Source organism: Eubalaena glacialis, chromosome 7 (genome assembly GCF_028564815.1).
Source record: "Eubalaena glacialis isolate mEubGla1 chromosome 7, mEubGla1.1.hap2.+ XY, whole genome shotgun sequence".
Taxonomy (NCBI): Eukaryota; Metazoa; Chordata; class Mammalia; order Artiodactyla; family Balaenidae; genus Eubalaena; species Eubalaena glacialis.
Genome location: NC_083722.1, coordinates 86867534 through 86888913, shown reverse-complemented (window position 1 = coordinate 86888913; position 21380 = coordinate 86867534). Strand labels below are relative to the sequence as shown.

The 21380-nt window shown below is 41.4% G+C and overlaps 2 protein-coding genes across 7 annotated transcripts in view; one reads left to right on the top strand and one right to left on the bottom strand.

The window, feature by feature from the left end:
* The window catches only part of ATXN7 (ataxin 7), a 127309-nt gene extending 123267 nt beyond the window's left edge, over positions 1-4042 (bottom strand). For all 3 annotated transcript variants that reach the window (XM_061197099.1, XM_061197104.1, XM_061197103.1), the window contains exon 1: positions 4009-4042. The gene's annotated coding sequence lies outside the window, so the exon portion shown is untranslated. The remainder of the gene's footprint in view (positions 1-4008) is intronic.
* Positions 3537-21380, top strand: part of THOC7 (THO complex subunit 7) — a 21483-nt gene continuing 3639 nt past the window's right edge. The window contains exons 1-8 of one of the 4 annotated variants that reach the window (XM_061197105.1): positions 4233-4384; positions 5999-6082; positions 10446-10571; positions 11201-11342; positions 17291-17408; positions 18174-18301; positions 18597-18683; positions 21115-21172. In XM_061197105.1, coding sequence (XP_061053088.1) covers positions 11294-11342; positions 17291-17408; positions 18174-18301; positions 18597-18683; positions 21115-21172 — 440 coding nt within the window. In that variant the 5' untranslated portion in view covers positions 4233-4384; positions 5999-6082; positions 10446-10571; positions 11201-11293. Of the gene's footprint in view, positions 3599-4232; positions 4385-5998; positions 6083-10445; positions 10572-11200; positions 11343-17290; positions 17409-18173; positions 18302-18596; positions 18684-21114; positions 21173-21380 lie in introns of those variants that run through there. The other 3 variants (XM_061197107.1, XM_061197106.1, XM_061197108.1) reach the window with 3 other exon arrangements.

Sequence of the window (21380 nt, the reverse complement as noted above, 5' to 3'; positions counted from 1 at the left end):
CAAAACTAATAACAATGTACTGGAGTCTCATGCTAATGGCGACGATGGGGGCATTAGATAAACTCTGCATACCAAAAGCACTGAATACTTGGGATGGCAAATGGCTGCGGGGAGTGCTGCTTGGTGACTTCATAAACCTATAGGACTTCCAGGTCTTCTCGGCAAGGGGGTCAGCAAACTATGGCCCATGCATGGGTCAAATCCAGCCTCAGCCTGTACACACCATGAGCTGCTGCCTGTACACAACATTTTTAAATGGTTGAAAAAATTTTTTAATATTTCATGGCATATAAAAATTATACGAAATTCAAGCATCAGTGTCCACAAAGTTTTACTGGAATGCAGCCATGCCAACTCACTTTTGTCTATGGCTGCTTTCTCCATGCACTGACAGAGATGGAAGGGGTGACAGGGACCTGGGTGGCCAGCAAAGTTGAAAACATTTACTACCTCATCCTTTACAGAAAGTTTGCTGATCTCTGTTCTAGGCCATAAAATCAAGTCGTTTTTGAATGGTTCACAGCTCTCAACCTTGGTGCATGCTTATTAGTTTGGCTCTGACATACCCAGGACTTAGACATAGCCTGCCAGCCTAACAGAGAATGCAACCCCATTGTTAAGAACACTAGACAGGTCTAATAGGACCTATAGAGGCTGGGGTACCTACCCATGATAACCAGAAAGATGTGAAAGGCTTTTCTGAATTGAAAGCAGGATGGTCCCAGAAGGTTTATGTGGGAATGAGTATGATTAAAGGTTTTCTCTTTGAAAGAACGTATGAGCTATCTCCTTCTACAGATGAGAATAAAACCATCCTCAAAAGGGCTACCACCTTTGAGCACTTACTAGGGGCCTATGACTGAGTAAAGCCTTTTGCTTTTCTTATCTCATTTAATGGTCATCTTTTCTAGACTTTGAGAGGCTGGCTGGCTGGCTGGCTGGCTCAGGAAATGGGAATCAAATCCAGGTTCGAGTCTAAAGCCTGTGTTCCTAACCACTCTCCAACTTGAAAGCAAAGGGCAAGAATGCTCACCAGGAATAAATGAGAGGGAAAGGGAAAGACCACAGGAATAGCGGAAGCAAGTTTATTTTTATGGCCATGAGCATTTTATTCATCTCTCTCTTCACTCATAATATCCTCTCTTCCTTCGGTATTTAAAGAAAGGAAAATGCACTTCTTCCAGAATCTTTGCTGGAGAGCAGTAGAGAGTGGAACTGAATGAACCGTTCACTCCAAGAACCGGTTGTCGAGCTCAAGCCTCTGCTTATCGACCATCAATGTATTTGGTCTAAATTTTTAAGTATAATTGATAAACAGCCACAATGCACCTAGGTCAAGCCCTTTATGTGTATGCATGGCTTATCAACTGACAGACAACAGTTCGCTGTGGGAACAAAATGGCAGTGCTTTTGCACCTTTAAGACCACATGACTAGATTAAGACAACTTTAAAAGGCAAGTGCTGAGCACAAAGATCTACTTTTTCTTATTTTTTTTCTCTTAAGAATTATTCTAACTCCCATTTTATTTAATAAAAACATATATCTCTCATTAGGGGGGCCCAGGACCTCTCCTATAGACCCCTCCCCAGAAAAATACACATACACAAAAAAGATTAGGTCACAACTATAGGGGGTGCAGGAATCTCTTGAAGCCCATTCATGGCTCTTTGAGGTCCACAGACCCCCAAAATAATCCTAGCTCTAAAAGCATATTACGAAACGCCTGTTTTACAGGACCAGGGTAAAGACCATAGAGCTAGCTCTCTCATCATCTTTTAGTTTCAGAGGCTAATATTAAATAAATACTCAAAGAAACTTCCTTAACTAGACTCTCATACTCTCAAAGAACGAATCTAATGACTTGAGTAAATCACCAAACCTAAAGTCATACATGTTCAAAGTCCAAATCAGTTTTCGTATAGTTTAAAATCTACTTCTTTCTGCTCACAGAGATTTCCCTAGGAAAGGAAGAAATGTTAGTATGGAATAGAGCTTGAGCCTCTTCTACTTTAACATTCATGAACATGTGAATATATAATAAACTGTATAAAAGAAAACCACTTGTAAGATTTATTAAAAGATGTTCTCTCACTATATATGAGATGGAGAAAAGTCAATTAAAAGAGTGCTTAAATGTTCAACACAAAAGATCTGTGTCAATGCAATTGCCAGTTATGTGGCTAACAAAGCAGATTTTTTCAAGTTCAGAAAGGCTCAAATTTTGCTGTGTTTCCCACCACTTGAGTCAAGAACGTTCAGAAATGTTTATTTTCAGGTATACCTCAACTTTAAAGTCTTTCCAATCTCTCTTGGTCTTATTACTTCAGAAAATTCCTGGCACTGCCCAACAAAATACAAAATGAATTTATAAGTGTTTCGCCAGGACTCCATCTACGAATGACAGCCTGCCTCATGAAAATTTAAGTTACAGGGGGCAGTGATACTTTCCCATCAACAACATTAAAGATTATTTTAAGTCACTAGATACTGTTTCCAAATCAGTATTATGATGATACAGCCAAGTAACAAGTAACTTAAAAAGAACACCCTTTCACCACTTGACTATTACTTTTTTTTTTTTTTTTTGACTATTACCCTTTAAACAACGATCCCCTCCAAAACGCCACTTGGGATAGACAGTCAACTGACACTTCAACTTACAATATGTAGTACTTAAGATTTAAAGTAATTCATCTTTTGGTTACAGTGTCTTCTCTTCCTCTAAACCAAGAAAATGAACAGGATCCCAAACCCATGCAAAGCCAGCATTTAGGCCAATATTTTTTCAAAACCAGGAGAGATTTCCCACGGTGGGGGAGGGCAAGTTATCCCTCAAAATATTCACTCAAGGTAAAATTTTTTTTTTTTTTTTGCCTTTGTGCTAAAAGTCAAAGGTGCTAACTCTTTAGAGAACTGTTGAAGAGAATTACTGAAGTTTAGACTTCATATATACGAATATAATTCCATGCATACTGATTTCTCGCTAGAGGTGATACACCCTTAACTGTCATACATTTGCATATATAGCTCTTCCTCTACAACTAAGAGAAAACCGGGAGAATGAACCCAATTTGCTTAAGGAAACTGAAACAACCAAATCCATCCTCCATAGATGCTTCATCCCTAATATGAAGAAGCGAGGCACCTGGGGGGCAGAAATCTTAGAAAGTAACTCAATAGAACATCAAACCTGGGTTGAAAACTCAGACCCGCTTCTTGCGGCTCACTGAATCGATCCCACTGGAGATCAAATCAGCCGGACTGCTGCTGCTCGTTTCCTCTCGCCCCGCACCATCGAAATGTTGCCATTTGCGAGAAACCCATCGAAGTTGAATCAAAGTGACTTTTGGGAAAAGATACCAGTATCACCGGCAGTGTGCTCCAGAAATGTGTAACTCTACACACTAGGCATCGTTTCTCATCGAGCACCTCCCTCTCCCTTCACTTTCGACTTCCCCTTAAGATGGGGGCAGTTTTTGAAAATCACAGAGAAAAATAAATAAGAGCACCCCATCCCGGTCACCGACGGGGATTCCGGCGCCCAGGGAGGACGGCCGGCAGCCGGCTCCCAGTCGCTGCGTGAACTCCACCCGCAGGTCGCTAAATGTCTCGGGCCCCCTTTCCCAGCACCCGCCCGAGCCCCGAGGGGAAGGGGGCGGCCGCCGGGGCCGGAACCGCGCCACCTGGAACCCGGGGCCTTTTTCGCTTGCCGGCCGCGCCCCGCGCAAATGTCCGCGCGCGAGACCCGCCCCGGCGCGCGTGGGCGCCAACTTCGCGGGGACCCTCACGCCGCGCCCCCTCTGTGCCCCGGGTCCCCCGACTCCCGGGCTCAGGCGGGTAGGGCGCCCCCTCCGCGCGCCCCGCCCCCCCCCAGGAGAGCGAGCCCACCCCCAGCGGCGGTAGCGGGAATGGGGCGGCGGGGCCGCGGTCGCCGTCCCCCGGGAGGCGCGGGGGGCTTGGACCCCGCGTGGCCCCCGCCGCCCCGGCGGCGCCCGGCGGAGCTCACCTGGCGTTTGGCGGAGGCCTCCGGGGCGGCCTCTGGGCGTGGGCCGGACGGGGGCAGCGGGGGGCGGGGGGGGGCGGCGGAGGCCGGGGCTGCACCGGGGCCGCCGCCACCGCCCGCCTGGCTTCGCCCCACACGCGCCGGCCGCGGCCGCCCCCGGGGAGTTCGGGGAGCGCGCGGAGCGCAGGTCCCGCGGCGGCGGCGGCGGCGGCGCGGCGGGGCTTAGGCGGCGGAGCGGGCGGCCGCGGGCGCCGCCGCCTCCTCCTCCATGGCTGTTTACCCGGCTGCATTGTGGGAGTTTGACCTCCGCCGCCGCCAACCGCCGCCTCAGCTTGCGCCGCCGCCGCCGCCGCGCACGCCATGGGAGCCGTGACTGACGGTGAGGCCCGCTCGCTGCCGCTCCGGCCCGCTCCCCGGGGCCGCGCGGCCTCCTCGGACCCCGCCGCCGCCTCCCCCGAGACCCCCGGCTTCCCCCGCCGCTTCCGGGAGCCCCTTGGCCTCCCCGATCGGGCCCCTCGGAGACCCGGGCTTTCCCGGCCGCTTCCCCCGAGCCCTTGGGCCTCTCCCCGGAGCCCTCCCGGCCGCTTCCCCCGAGCCCTTGGGCCTCTCCCCGGAGCCCTCCCCGTCCCCCTCGGAGCCCCGCGAACTCCGCGCCCGCTCTCCCGAGGCCGCGCGGGGCGTGGGGAGGGTGCGCTGGGAGGATCGTCGAGGGGCCGGGAGCACACGTGGGGGCCCGGGGAGGCCGGCAGCTATGCGCGGGCGGATGGTACCCGGAAGGGGTCCAGGCTGTCGGAGGATGTGGTGAGGGAGCACTGGGTGGGGGTGATGGGGCCCGAGGGGCGGCGAAGGGGAGGAAGGGGTGGAGGCCTTGCAGCCGGGGGTCCGGAGGACCTTTGGAGAGCTGAAAGGCAGTGGGAACTCCGGGGATGGGCCGAGGGTTTCGGGCCAAGTTGGAAAGAAGGGAGTCCCGGGACAATGGTACCAGGGGTGTCAGCGCACAGAGGGTGACACCTGGAGGAGTCCTCTGGACAGATTGGGAAGGTCCCCCAGACAATGGGGTGGATCGCACTGAGGCCTGAGAACTAGCCCTGGCTTGGGGGTAGGGAGAGGGAGCTGGGGACAGTATCTAAAAAGAGTAGGTGTGGACGGGGTATCCGGAGGACAGTCAGGGACTGTGCCTGGGGGATTAAGAGGAGCCAATATAGGGATGGGGCCACCTGGGGTAGATCAGCACACTAGAAGATTCGTTTGTGTGTATGTCTTGGGGAGGGTGGTTTGTCTGCTGGAATGGAGTCGGGGGAGGGGCAGGGGCTGGTTTCTGGAAAGTTGTGAGGACAGTTTAGGAGGTCCCTCCATGTAAGGAGGGGCCCAGGGGGTGGTCTACAGATTGAGAGCAGAAATAGAGTGACACCTTGGGGAAGGTGGGCAAGCATGATGGGCAACTGGAGGGAGAATCTAAGAAGGTATTCAGTTAAGGAGTAAGGAAGGCCTTTGACATTTGGGAAGGGGAGACCTAGGGGTGCAGGGTCTCCTTGAAGAAAGAGTGGCCAGTGACCTTAGATGCCTATAGAAAGGCCATTTCTAAAGAGTGGGAGGTAGACAGTTTCCGCCTTGAAGGACCAGGCCACTGTGGGGAAGAGTAATAGGCCCAAATTTGTGATCATGATGAGGAGTAATGAAGTGAAGTCTCTTCAAGGTCCAGTTAAAACTTTGCTTCATTCCAGTTTCATTTATCCAGTAGATATTTATCCCACCTGGGCTAGGCCTTGGGCTTACAGCCCAGAACCAACAGGCAAGACCTTTTCCTCCTCTGAGGTCACAGTCTGGTGGGAAAAACACATGAGATAATTAGTTTTCATGGTGGCAAACGTTAGTTACTACAGAGGAAGTTCAAGGTTCGGAACTGTAGAAGTATGTAACAAAGATTGCTTATCCATTCTCAGAGATCAGAAAGCCTCCCTGAAAAAGTTACTCTTAATCCCGTTTTTTGAAGGATAACTAGATGTAGTTGGATTGGTATGCCAGGTGGAGAACTACTTGTGCAAAGGCCACAAAGCATTGGAAGAACTCAAAGATGGTAAGTGTTGGCTAGAAGTTAGAAAGTTATGAGCCAGAAATTTTTGAGGGCAATGGGAAACCATTAAAAGTTCTTTTAGCATTGGTGGGATGTTATCAGATTTGCATCAAAAACAACTACCACGCTCTACTATGTGAATAATGATGAGGGGAAGGGAAAGTGAGGAGTTAAGTGGCCTTTCTCCTTTTTAACATCTATATAGTATTGTTAGTATGTCAAGCATGTTCTAATTATTATCCCCACTTTACAGATGACACTGGGACACAACGAGGTGAAGTAACTTGCCCCAGGTTGTACAGGTAGCAAGTTATAGAGCCTGAGCTCCACATCAAGCAGTCTGGCTCAGAGTTCTTCCTCTTCCCCCTTGTGCATCCTGTCTCTCAGCTACAGCTGCCATGGTCCTAGTGAGAGATGATGGAGGCTGGGACCAAGAGGGACTGCAGAGAAGTAGACAGGTGGGAGAGAAATTTATGAGGTCAAATGTCAGGAGATCGAATGGATGTGAGGGGAAGGGCCGAGGACTATCCCTGGTTTCTGATTGGAGTGACTATGTGCTTATTAGTGCCACTTCTCTATTCATTGAAGTAGACAACGGCAGGGGAGAGAGAGGTTTTGTCAGAAGGGAAATGGAGAGGGAAGATGAATTCTAGTAAATGCGCTGATTGCAGTCAAATGCTCGCTACATCCAAAGAGGCCATCAGAATCCTCACTCTGCCACCTAAAAGCAGTCTGACCTTGTGCAGGTTAATTAACCTCTTTGAGCCTCACTTTCATTCCTTGTAAATGGGGATAATAATACAGTCTACCTCATAGGCTGGTTTTGAGAATTAGATGCAGTAAAAGTTGTGAAGTGCTTTGCACTGCATCTGATACATAGTAATGTTCAGTAAATACCATTAAATGTAAGAGTTGGTTTACTTGCCTCTCCTCCACTTTCCTTTGATGAGGACTGTGCCTTCTCCCTCTCTTTATCTGTGCAGATTGTCACTCCCTGCCTTTTCTGCCTGGTGACCGCCCATTTATTCTTCAGGACTCACATCAAATATTCTCTGCTCTTAACCAGTTGATCTTTCACCTATTAACCATATTATCTTATGTATATTTCTGCTCTAGCCCTTAATACTTAATTTACTTATATGGCATATTCCAGAAAATATTTAAAGCAGCTCATTATAATGAGAAAACGTTAAAATAAATGGATGAGGAAACAAGGCAAAAAGAAGATCAAGACTAGTAAAAACAAGAGGAAGTTAGAAGTGGGTGATCCTTGTAATCAGGGGGTCAAATCTGTATGTTAATTAAAGGTGCAAGTGACTTGTTTCCCTAGCTGTCCATACCAAGAGGCAGGACCTAGGCCATCCTGTGATCTAGTTTTCATGAGAGCAGGAAGGCAACATTAGATACCCAGGACAAACAGTGTTTGTTTGTTTGTTTTTTAATTTAAACACTAAAAAATAAGCTTCTCTTTAGGGTCCTCATAAAGAAAAGCCAGTGTCATATCCTTAACCTCTTTTCAGCACTGAGGATCATAAAACTGTTTCTTAGCACATACCTTACTAGGTCAAAGAAGGCTAAATCACAACTTAGAAAGGCATTCCAAAGCAGATAGACCATGTGGTTTAGGTGAATAGCTCTGCTGGTCTGCCTTACTTCAGAGCAAGGTTTTTTGGCTTTTTTTGTTTTAAGAATCATCTAGACCATAGAGGAAAGGACAAGCCACAACTTCTTTAGGTAATCTCGGTAAACTTGATTTTCCTCAGCTGAGCTTTTGGTAAGAATCAAGCAGGAGTGAGTGATACGTAATGTAAATATCTATTACATGCCTCCCAAGCACAGTGCTGGTTATAACAGTAGACTGTATAGAGGAAGGCCCGACTCTTACTTGGGGGAGGGAAGCAACAGGATGCAATCAAGTAAGTAAGTAAGATAATTTCTGAGAAAGAGCATAATTTGGTTCTGAGAATGAACTAGATGGAATAAGAGAGAGTAATGGGGGAGAGCTGTGGAGAGTTAGGTTAAAATCAGGTGCTCAGGTGTGACCTCTGGTAAGTGGTGTTTTATGATAAGACCTGAAGGGGTCCACTGCGTGAAGAGCCAAGGAAAGTATTCCAGATAGAGGCAGCAACTAGTGCAAAGGCCTGAGGTGCAGACAAGCCCTGCGCCCTTTAAGGAAGATAGGGAAGGCCACTGGGGCTGGATCCAGGTGGACCAGGACGGGTGGGATACAAAAGGTCAGAGAAATAAACAGAGCCTTGCAGGCCATGGAAAGGAGATCAGGTTGTCTTCTGTGGGCACTCGGAAGTGATCGGAGGGTTTCAAGCAGAAGAGTTAGTGATACGATACATCTTTTGGATCATTCTGGGTTGCTGTATAGAGAATGGATTCTAGGAAGGCAAGAATGGAAACAGGGAGGCCAACGAGAAGTAGTCCAAGTGAGAGACAAGGTGGGCTTGGATTAGGATGATGACATGACAGTGGAGAGGACTGAGGAGTGGGTGGCCTCCATATTTCTATCATCCTCCTGAAAAGGTCTTGAAGAAATTCCAATACCTGTCTCTGGAGACTAGAGGAGGGCTGATGTCCTCTTCCAAGTTTGAGTGCCTGGCAAGGTGCTGTGCCTTCATGTAGTCCTTACATCTGGGTTTGCATATCCAATTGGACTGGGAGCCCTTGGAGGAGAAACTCTTTATTTCCTGTACAAAGACACATTGGTTAATTGGAGGAACTGCCCTCCTCAAAGGGAAGGAGAGAGACGCTGTATTGTTACCTATAGATACTGAACTATAAATATTATCACCAATACCGTCGCCTTTAGATGGACGATGAAGTGGAAGTCCTGGGAAGTTAGTGGCTTACTGTCATATAGCTAGTTATTGGCAAAGCCATTCTCTCTCCTCCTCTGTTGCCACCCCAGCATTCTGGCTAACTGGAAAACAGTTTAGATGTTGTTACTGTTAATTTAAACTATGTTCACAGTTTGTATTTTGTATGTGTTAATTTAAAGGGTGTTAAACAGTGTTAGTACCCTGATAGAAAGCATTTCAGAAGCACTTTTTTCAGTACAGAGAACATTAGGTATATATCTTGATATGCCAGAGCAACAGATGGGAGAGGAGAAGGGGGGTGGGGAGCGGGATGTGGCTGTACACTTCATTTCATAGAGCTTGTTGGTTTTGACAGTGTTTTTTGTTGTTGTTGTTGTTTATTAAATTAGAAAGTGTCATGCATGGATAATATGCTTGTTAAAACTTGAAATAATGGTTTTTAACATGCCCATGAACAATATGACAGAATAATGGAACGGCACTATGACTTTTCTAATAATGTAATTGTGTATATATTCCTCTGACTGCAGAGGTGACACTACTCATCTGTAAAAGGAAGATAATAATACATACTTTATAGGGTGTTTTCAAGGATGAAGCATGATTAATATATGTAAAGCACTTCGAAGTTGAGTGACCATTTAATTGATTGTCCAAACGAGGACACTTTTCAGAGTGAAAGGAAACAAACAAGAGGTATGGTCATCAAATAGAGGAGTGTACAAACGCTATGTGTCTGCTGCTGCCGCTATTCCAATCTCAATTGCTGATCCAAAGTTAATTAGACATTTGTGGCCAAGGAGTTTGCTTGGCTTTTTTTTTCACTAGTGCCAATGGATTTGCCCACTTTGTGCCCTCATCTGTGGTCCCAGCACAGGGGTTTCTGAAGCAGTTCAAATAAAATAATACTTCTTTAGCCAAGATAAAAGGTATCTCAAAGCAAGATTGGACTTTCAACCTTGACTTTATTAGGGCCATACTCTAAACATTTAAATAAATCTAGAGAAAAACAAAGGTCCTCAATATTCATTTTTTTGCTTTTCTTTTTTTAATGTTTAATTTAATTTTAGTTTATGTAATTTACTTTGGTATCAGTAATTTATTTAGACTGGGCCTAAGTGTCTCCCGAGAGATCCATATTTACATGGAAGAATCAAATCATCTTATTTATTCTTCCCACCTGACTTCTTTGTGTCTTAATATTGTTGGCCTTAAAAGTTGTTTTAATGATTTTAAGCTTCTTGAAAGGAGGGGCTAGGTGTTATTTTACCAGGAGGAATCCAACACAATGGGATATACGTAATTCAGCTTAATAACCCATAAGCGATGGTGATCTAGTGATGACTCTTAAGAGGAATCTACACACACGTTGTTTTTACATGGCCTTAGTCTCTCCTCTAGTTAATAGGTCACGTCAAGCCAGTTTTCTTTTTTCTTGTTAACACATCATAGATTTATTAAAGAACACTGATGAGAATTTTTAATACAGAAAAAATGAAGAAAAATACCTCAAAATGACCAATAAGCTCTCTATCCAGATAACGACTGTTGATACTGTGAGGAAGACAAATAATACACGTCAGGAAATTCAAGAAGAAATGCACCAAGCGACAAGTGAAAACCTTCCCCTCTTCACCTTCCACTGCTAATCCCACTCCCCAGAGGTAATTAGTGTAAGGTGTTTTTTTGTGTACCCTTCCAGAATGATTTTTAAATGCCATAAAAGGCAAAAAACACCTTCTCAGGCGTCAAACTCCTGAGTTCGAGTCCCAGCTCTACTCCTTACTTCTTGTGGCATTTAATTTAGACAAGTAACTTTCAGTTCCTTCATTGATAAATGGGGGTAATATCCACTTTGTAGGGCTCTTGTGAGGATAACTTAGCATATTATAAGCATTATGTATATGTTAGTTGGTGTGCCGGTATGCGCATATAAAGTTTTACACAAATGTTTACGTGCTCTTTTGAACCATACTTCCATAATTAATGATACATCTTTGAGTTCTTTTGGAGCTTTTTCTACCTTATTCTTTTGTGATATTGTTTTTTTTTTTTTTTAATTAATCCCCTTGTAAACATTTTTTGTTATTTTCTGTTTTTTACTCTTACAAATAGTATGACTGGAGATATTTGCATAGTTGTCTTTGTACACTTGTGGGAATCATTTCTAGAAGACAGGTCAAGGGTATATGTATTCTTAATTAAAATACATATTGCTACATTGGTTTCCTAGTAGCTAGCTGTTTTTTCCTGTGTAATCTTATCTCCAATTATCCCTTCCTGTGGTTTTCAGTTTGGATCCAGAGTGTTTAGGAACACCAAGAAAAAGCCAGTGGTGTGTTTGTGTGCCTGCAGAATTTCTTGCTAAACTGCCTTCAGAAAGGAAATGCTGATCCTCACTGTTAGATCACAGAATTGCTATTTCTTGAAAGCAGGTGAGATGGGGGGCTGTGCGGTCTAGCAGATCGGCGGGCACCCTTGACAGTAGCTTAGCCCTAGGAGGAAGTTACATAACAGGCTCTTATCACTGATTGTCAAGCCTTGACATGTCCCTAAAGTAAGTGTTTTGGAACTTGGCCCACCATTATCTTCCAAATTGTTCTTCTCTTTCCTTTTTTCAGTATTTGCTCCAAGAGGGTATGAAAACTTGTTTTGTAATCAAGGTTTTAATAGCCACTTTGAGAGAATAACAATTAGGGGTTTTGAAAGCAGTGTTAGTCTGAGTTTAGGAGAGATTGTCCTTTCCACACTAAAATGAGAAAATTCCTAAGATGGCTGTGTCAGCCAACCAGAGGCTTGGAAATGGAGAGTTGGTTTAGTGACTGTAAAGCAGTCATTTCTTCCAGCCTGTTTATGGAAAATTGGGCATTAAAGTCTAACCCTTTAAAAGGACTTCTTGACGTATTTCTTCTAGGTAGAAAGTGGCATGTAAGACAGGAAAGGGTCTAAAATACATCCCAGTTTTTTGAGTAAATATTTGCTTATCGCCATGCATGTGTCATAACTGATTTGGAAGTGATTTTTGAATGGCAGACATTTTGTAGGTATAATTATGGCACACATATAACTGAATCCAGTAGGAAATCTTCCTACGAGCCTAAAATTAGGTGGAAAACCACCACTCTCAGAGCAGATGTTAGGTATTTTGGTTTCAAGGCTTTTCCCAGATGGTTTTGATCCTCATAGTCAGTTAAGAAAGTAATTGGGACAACTGAGGAATGATGTTGATAACATCACTGAAATAGTTTCTTAGCCATCTTCACCATTTTTACAGGTGGACCAAGGCCCGCCAGGATTAATATTAGCATGCAGATTGCTTACAGAGAGTTTCAGCATGATAATAATTTATGAAGTCAATGTATATAGTAAACAGAACATGTTTAGGTGTGTTCAATCTAGAGCTAACTGAGGAGGTACCATTAAAAATAACAATGCTGGTGTCATACACGCTGGGAACCGTCAGCAGCTGGCCATCTTTAAATTTAAAAAGAACAGAGGCTGTTTTCAAACTGGCAACTTACCCTTTGGTTTTATTTTGTTGCTGTTGGAGCTGTGCTCTGTACTTTATGTATGTTATTTCAGTCATCCTCATCCCCAGAGAATTTCCTAGGCAGCAACTGCGTATGCAGTTTAAGCTAGAAATATCATGACCTTACAGTACAAAGCTTGAGACAAGCAAATTTGTGACAAATTATAACTGGACAAAACTTTGTATGCATAATATATATCTACATGGGTATATAGATGTATCTATAGATATATCTCCATCATGTACTCATTTTTTAACATTAAGTTGTGAATTAAATTTAACATGAAGATAAGAATAACTTTTTTTTTCCTTTTTTTCTTTCCTACAATGAACAGGCATCATGCTCCTCTGTACACTTTTATTTCTATAAAGTTTCACAGCAGTCCTATGAAGTGGATAGTTTTATTCCCATTTTTACAGGTGAAGTTAAAAGTTGGTCACAAACACAAAGTAAACACTGTGGACTAGCCAGAACGTTGGACCCAGGTTTTGACTTCTGGCCCAGGGTCTGGCTGTGAAGACATGCTCTGTAGACAAAAGAGGGATAGGACTGAAGTAGGAGAAAGACCCGTGAATGCCTGGACAGCGAATCCCCCGTGCTACCAGAACTCATCAGACTGCACTCCTCCTCCTGCCGGCCAGTGTCGGCCCTGGCCCCTGCCTTTCGTAATTTGCCTTCCAGGACCTGCGGTTCTAATCTCTGCTTTAATTCATGGCATTTTAGCTCCTACTGCGTATGCTTTGGTAGCCTCCTAGGTGCTTCACAGCTGCGTTCCATTTTGTACACTGCCCTCAACTTGATCCTCCTAGAAAGTCCAGCCATGAATCTTCAGCAACTCCAACTTGTTGCCTACCAGGAAGGTCCAAGTCCACCAGGATGGCATTTACTAGTGTGGACTCCCATAATCTGACCTCTAACTGCCTTTATGATCTTGGGTCTCCATATCTGTCTTCACACACATCCAGCCTCCCTATTGTCCTAGAGTACTCACAGCCAGATCCAGCCTTGCATTCCACACCTCTGCCTTAGCTCACAGCTTTCTCCCTGCCTGCTGGGGGTGGGGATGGGGAGTAGGGAAACAACTTTAGCTTGCTTTCTTTGTTTCTAACACTTCTATTGAGATATACTTGATATACAAAGAACTACGCATATTGTGTACAATTTGATGCATTTGGGCATATACAAACACCTATGATACCATCACCACAATTATAGCTTGCTTTCTTTTTCAAACAACAGCTAACAGATTTTGAGTACCTATATGGTTCAAAAATCAAATAATATAAAAGATATTTCCCCATCTTCCAGCCTGTCCTCCAGCTCCCCAGCTGATACTGCCCCAATTCCTTGGTAACCCCTTTTATTAGTTTCTCGTATATCATTCCAGGATATCCATGTGAATATAAGCATGAATATACTTATTTCCCCCCATTTTTATGTGAAAAGAAGCATGCCATAAATATGATTCTTCACCTTACTCTTTTAACAAGTTGTATTAAGTGGTCTCTCTCTCCCCCAGTACACAGATGCTTCCTCATTCTTTGTTTTTTATCGCTTCTTAGTATTCCATCATATTCTTATGCCGAAATTTATCTAACCCCCTGTTGATGAACATGTCATATTGCATATAGGCAAGTATATCTAGGATTTTTGGGTCAAAGAGTACATATTATTTGAAATTTCAATAGATACTATTAAAATGCCTTTTGGCTTTTTTGACTGATGATTTTCAAGTATCAAAAGAGCAGCTCAAAATCCTCTTTCCCTGTACCCCCCAAGCTAAAGGAAGCTCTCCTCTTAATCTCCTGCTGTGTGTCTGTGTCACTCATTTAACAATCACAGCCTCCTCTGTGTGTGTGTGTGTATTCATATGGGTGTTACTTCTCCAACTAGAGTGAAGGAGCTCAGGTCTTTACTTCCTGTCCTCAGAACTTAGTCCGGTACCTACGGACACATCTGCTCATTGATCAAATATTCATGTCTTTTGTACAAGAAGGGAAATCTCTGCTATGGACCTGAAAATAAGATGGTTGCTGCTCGTCCTTGTTAGTGTTTTGTTGAGACAAACTCTTTGGAGGGTAAATGGTCCCAGGCAGGCACCACAAATCCAATTTAAAAATCTTTATTGAGCATCAGAAATGTAAAGACAGTGTGAGAGGCTGGAGAGGAAACAGAATGAACAAGACATAGGATGGGCCCTGACGAACCTTTTTCCCAAGTTTATTTGGCCTGTACAATGCTTTAAACATTTTTCAAAAATTTCTGTAATTAGGATATTACATACATATATAAAAAGTGCACAGATCTTAAGTATACAGCTAAAAAGATCACAAAATGTATTTGAAACATTTTTAGTTAGTCACCAAACTTTAAAAATCTCTTGAAAAGCCAGCTCTGGTAATAGCTTCCCCCTTTAGGTACTTACTCCTCAATTTCCCTACTCCCTATTCCCTGAATTCATTTACATTTGAAATCCCTGGTCCTCAATAAAGTAGGGTGCCTGGGTATCTGAGAGGAAGATGGGGTTTCTTGGGGACTTGGAAGATTAGAGATAAGATCAAAAAGAAACTAAACAGCCTCAATTGACCACTGGATGGCTCACCCACTGAATGTTTACTTTTAACAAAGTTAAAACATTTGTGATTTTAGAAAATCAATTTCATTTTCTGCATTTTAATCTCTTCAAGGACTGTGTTTTGTCCTTAGTCTCCTCAAATAACGTTGGTGGTTAAATACGGAAAGCATTAGTTTATATTTTAAAGTGTAAAATTAAAACACTTGATGAATCTGTAGCTTGAGCCATCTGTCAAAGCCATGACTCTGAGAACAATACCTAATTCTAAAAATGTTTATCTGATGTCACAGAATAGATTTTAAAACTGGAGCCATCTGCCTTCCAAAGTTTATCTCTGTTGCACCTGCGCTCAGAAATACTTCTGCCTACACACAGGAACTATTGTTTAAAGATTTTGCTGTATTCATCCTGCAGGCTATCCAGGAATTATTCACACTTTAAAAATTATTTTTTTTAGATGCACGCACATGGTAAAAAACAAAGAAATCCTACAAAGTCATATAAAAATCAAATCCCTTCTCATCCTGTATCTGTAATCCCTCTCACCAGAAACAGCCACTGTTACCAGTTTCTTGTGGATTCTTCCAAAGATAGTCTCTGAATACACAAACACATATATATGTGATGGGCGCACATATACACACATGGCCTCCTCCTTTTCTACACAAATGGTAGCAAACTATGTGCTTCTCTGCACCTGTTTTGTTTTCATTTTATTTAACATATCTAAGGAGATTTTTTTGATATCAGTATATACATCCACACTATTCTTTTGGCTGCATATTATTACATTTAATGAATGTTTCATAATTTACCCAGTCTCTTACTGGTGAATGTTTAGGTTTGCAATCTTTCTACCACAAGCAGCACTGTTAAGAACGTCCCTTTACACTTACCTTTGTGCATGGGTGCACATGTATCTATAGGATGAATTCCTAGAACTGGAATAATGGGGTCAGAAAGGTATGTGCGTTTTGAATATTGTCTTATTGGCCAGCTGCCCTGCAAAGAGTGTACCAGTTTGCATTCCATCAGTGTGCGTAAGTGCGATTTCTCAACACCTTTGCCATCACTGATTATCAGGTCTTTGATCTTTGCCAATATGATAGATGAAAATGATACCTTATTGTGGTTTCAATTTGTGTTTCTCTTGTTATGATCCAGCATTATCTTGTCCAGGAAGAACACTAGGTCAGGGCTGCCAGGCAGACCCTTTGGGGCCCCACCTGTTACTCATCATTATCATCTGCACTGCTTTTCTATTCCTTTTTCTCTTTTCTCTTTTCCTTGGAACAAAAGTGAGACAGACTTATTAAAAAAAAACCTCATGGGGAAAGAAACATTACAGATATAATAACTAAATTACACTTTTTTGGGGACTTCCCTGGTGGTGCAGTGGTTAAGAATCTGCCTGCCAATGCAGGGGACATGGGTTCAGAGCCCTGGTCCGGGAAGATCCCACATGCCGCAGAGCAACTAAGCCCGTGCGCCACAACTACTGAGCCTGTGCTCTATAGCCCATGAGCCACAACTACTGAGCCCATGTGCCATAAGTACTGAAGCCCGCACGCCTAGAGCCTGTGCTCCACAACAAGAGAAGCCACCGCAATGAGAAGCCCGCACACCGCAACCAAGAGTAGACCCCGCTTGCCACAGCTAGAGAAAGCCCTTGTGCAGCAACGAAGACCCAATGCAGCCAAAAATGAATAAATAAAATAAACTTATTAAAAAAATTATACTTAAAAAAAAAAAAACCTATTCCTTTTTCTCTGACCCATCTCATTCTCTTTCTCCTATTCTGCCACTACATCTTTTAAATCTTCTTTTCTTTCTTTTCCTTTTACCAGTACCTCACACTAGTCAGAGACATGAATGCTTTAGACTTCCTTCCGTCTGAACAGGTTTTTCAAAAAAGAGTTCTCCGAGAAATTATTGGCTTATTTCCCTGGTAGTACCCGAAAATTATTTCTACTCAACAATCCGGCAGTAGAATGCCAGTTCTGTGAGGGCAAGGCTTTTTTCTGCTATAACCCTAGCCCCTAAAACAGTGCCTGACACGAACACTTAATAACTTTCTATATATATATATATATGATAGTAAAACCTAACAAAATTTAACGTTTTAATCATTTTAAATGTACAGTTCAGTGGCATTAAGTACATTTACATTTCAATAATTTTCTTTTGGATTAATGAATGAGTAATGGTATTGGTTATTTTCCCCGAAAGCTAACAAGAGCCAGACAGTCATTTTAATTCACATTGTTCTTTCCTCCAGACGAAGTCATACGGAAGCGTCTCCTAATTGATGGAGATGGCGCTGGAGATGATCGGAGAATTAATCTGCTAGTGAAAAGTTTCATTAAATGGTGCAACTCTGGATCCCAGGAAGAGGGGTATTTCATTTTGCTGTTGTTTCTATAGTAATGTCCTGGTGTGATTTTTTTAGACCATATATACAGTCCTGTTAATATTTCAAATTTTCACTCACCTTAAATGTCCAATGGAGTCAACTCTCTGTTAATCCAGAGTAGACTTTTCTGGCCTTCTCTTCAGAGGCCTGCTTTATGTTTATTAAAATGTGCAGAAGGCATAGTGGTAAGAAATGAAGGCGAAATTCAGACTCATTACTTTGGTCACTTTTAAAAGCAGATAAGTGTTTAGTAAGACAAAATATCTAAATGAAATTTTTTCTTTTTTTAACATACTAATAAAAATTGCTGCAAGGTTTTATATTTTTGATAATTTTTTTAACTTAAAATTTTTTTCATCATTTGAATTAGCTTTTCACATAGATAAATAATTGTATAGAGTGAAAAAATTATGAGAACAGAATTGTGAAGATAAAAACCATCTTAATCAAAACATTTTTAAAAGGATTTTAAACAAAATTCAACAAATAGTTGTTTGAATTAAGCTTATATTGCTAAGATCTACAGTCCCATCTTTCCATTTGTAACTGATACAGTTTATAAATTCAAGTAAACCACATTTGGAAAAAGAAAACATAAGGGACAGATATTCTAAATTTTTTTTAAATAAAGAAAACTATTCTCTCAGAACCTGGTATAATTTACTTGGCAAATCTGTGCCTGCATTATAATACTTCAACTGGAAATCCGCAAACATCTTTTTTCTCTTTCTCTCTTTTTTTTTGTTAGCTACAGCCAGTACCAACGTATGCTGAGCACACTGTCCCAATGTGAATTTTCAATGGGCAAAACTTTGCTGGTGTATGATATGAATCTCAGAGAAATGGAAAATTATGAAAAAATTTACAAAGAAATAGGTAAGGAAACTTAATTGTTTCTATCTGTAATTGTAATTTTTATGGTCTAAGGGAAATAATATCTGCTAATATTTTTCTTTGGTTAGTGGTAAAATAATAACAATAACAACATTAATTGAAAGAATGTATTCTAAAATGATATGTAATACTTTGGGTTACAGCTATTTTTTAAATGCCAGCATCTATTTTATTAGCAATGAAACTTAATTTTAAAACATATTTTAAAATTGAAAATGGGTGGAGATTATACATGTTGTTATAACTATCTTTAAAAAAAAAATAACCTTTTATATAGAATGTAGCATTGCTGGAGCACATGAAAAAATTGCTGAGTGCAAAAAGCAAATTCTTCAAGCAAAACGAATACGAAAAAATCGCCAAGGTAAGGGTTTTGTGGGATTTAGTGTGCAAATACTTTATTACTGACTAGTATTTTCATGCAGTTTTTAACATTGTGAGGGGAAACCTTCAGCTAGAATCAACCTGAATTATAAAAAAGAATTATGAGTTAAACTTAATTCTTTAAAACTATATTATTCTTTAAAATAGCAGAGAAGGAAGGTCATGCTGAAAAAAAATTTTGTTGTTGTTGGACTGTATTGATTAAACAAGTATTTTATTTGTTTTTTTTTTTTTACTGTACTCAGATCCCTTTGCCTAAATAGTGTTATGGTTAATGAGCAAAGGTAATTTATTTAGGGTTTTGTTTGTTGTTTTTTTGTTTGTTTAATGGAACTACTTTCAAAAAACAGAAAAGAATTTAAGCCCAGTGAATTTTTTTTTATATATAAATTTATTTATGGCTGCGTTGGGTCTTTGCTGCTGTGCGTGGGCTTCTCTTGTTGCAGAGCACGGGCTCTAGGCGCACGGGGGTTGTGGTGCACCACGGCACGTGGGATATTCCCGGACCAGGGCTCGAACCCGTGTCCCCTGCATTGGCAGGCGGATTCTTAACCACTGTGCCACCAAGGAAGTCCATAAGCCCAGTCAATTTTTATTAAGCACAATGCAAGCAAACATTTACAAGCTGCCTAAATTTCTAATAAGAGGAAAGATAAAGCTTAGTTTTGTTCTGATCTCTTGTTTTTATTTAGCGTCTGTCTTATTTTAGTCCATAACAACTATTTCAAAATAATTTTAATGGCGGAGCATTGTTCCTCCTATAATGTAAATTGAAAGAAAGATAAAAAATATAATGTGTAGTCACAATTGTGACATATAAATGCAAAACTAGAAGGATATAGAAAATGTTAATGGTTATTTTGGAGTTGTGGGGTTTTATGACTTAGGGGGTTTTTTTTTGTTTTTTCTTTTTTTTACACTGTAATCCAAAAATTTTTTTATTAAAAAATCACACATATCCAATTAATACACTGATTGCCAAAACAATGAATTTTACTCTTTTTTTTGCATTTTTTGTTTTTTTTTTAACATCTTTATTGGAGTATAATTGCTTTACAATGGTGTGTAAGTTTCTGCTTTATAACAAAGTGAATCAGCTATACATATACATATATCCCCATATCTCCTCCATCTTGCATCTGCCTCCCGCCCTCCCTATCCCACCCCTCTAGGTGGTCACAAAGCACCGAGCTGATCTCCCTCTGCTATGTGCCTGCTTCCCACTAGCTATCTATTTTACATTTGGTAGTGTATATATGTCCATGCCACTCTCTCACTTCGTCCCAGCTTACCCTTCCCCCTACCCGTGTCCTCGAATCCATTCTCTACGTCTGCCTCTTTATTCCTGTCCTGCCCCTAGGTTTTTCAGAACCTTTTTTTTTTTTTTAGATTCCATATATATGTGTTAGCATACGGTATTTGTTTTTCTCTTTCTGACTTACTTCACTCTGTATGACAGACTCTAGGGCCATCCACCTCACTACAAATAACTCAATTTTATTTCTTTTTATGGCTGAGTAATATTCCATTGTATATATGTGCCACATCTTCTTTATCCATTCATCTGTCGATGGACACTTAGGTTGCTTCCATGTCCTGGCTATTGTAAATAGAGCTGCAATGAACATTGTGGTACATGACTCTTGAATTTTACTTTTTAATGAGCTAATTAAGATGACATTTAATTCCTAATTCCTTATTTTTAAAAGATGATTTTTGAATTCAGTCTAAAATGCATGTGGTCAGGTTGCAGTGGCCAATTTAGAGCAGGATATACCAACTTACTTAAGAATTAATGTCAGTTTACAGTACTTTTATTGATTAAAGAGACTTTTAAATAAATGTGCCACATATCATTTCATAGGAAAACTTAACAGGAGATACATGATTTATCTTGGAGTTCTCAGTGGAGCAGAAACAAAGTTCCTGAACTATAAATCATTTCTAAGTTTATGAGATCTTTACCTTTGAAGTGAGTGAGAAGTATAATTTTCTGTTGTCTAAGATCTGAAATTAATGGTAGGAGATAGATATATAGATATATAGACCTTGCTGATCTTCTATTTGCTGGGCAAATAGGGAATAAGATCCTCTTCAGAATCAGTTCACTTCATGATCAGTAATGACTTAAGTTCACTCACGTTTATGCTAGCCTCTTGTATTCTGCCCAGGCATAGGTAAATGGAAAAACAGAGTGGAGGTAAAATCCTTGTTTGGAATACTTTTGAAGGCATGTATCCTTGAAATTATAATTGAATCAAGAGAAACTGACGATACTCTGTCCATCCTTCAGTGTTTCCACTTCTTTTTGTACTAAGAAAGTGATTAGGAGAGATCTGTGATGTTAGACATTTTGGTTTGATAACAAGGTTCAAAAACCTTATTTTAGTAAACATTTTTATATCTTTCAGAATATGATGCATTGGCAAAAGTGATCCAGCGTCATCCAGACAGGCATGAGACATTAAAGTAAGTTCAGAGTTTTACTCTGAAAGGAACTAATCTTTATACGTAAATGTTTACATACTAGTCTATGCATTCCATTTTTGTGGGAGTACATCATCAAAAGGAGGAGCCCGATCTTCAATAAAAAGAATTAACTAGATAAACACTTTTTAAACACAGATCTCAAAAACAATTAGTGAACGAAAAACAGAAGACATATACAATGAATTTT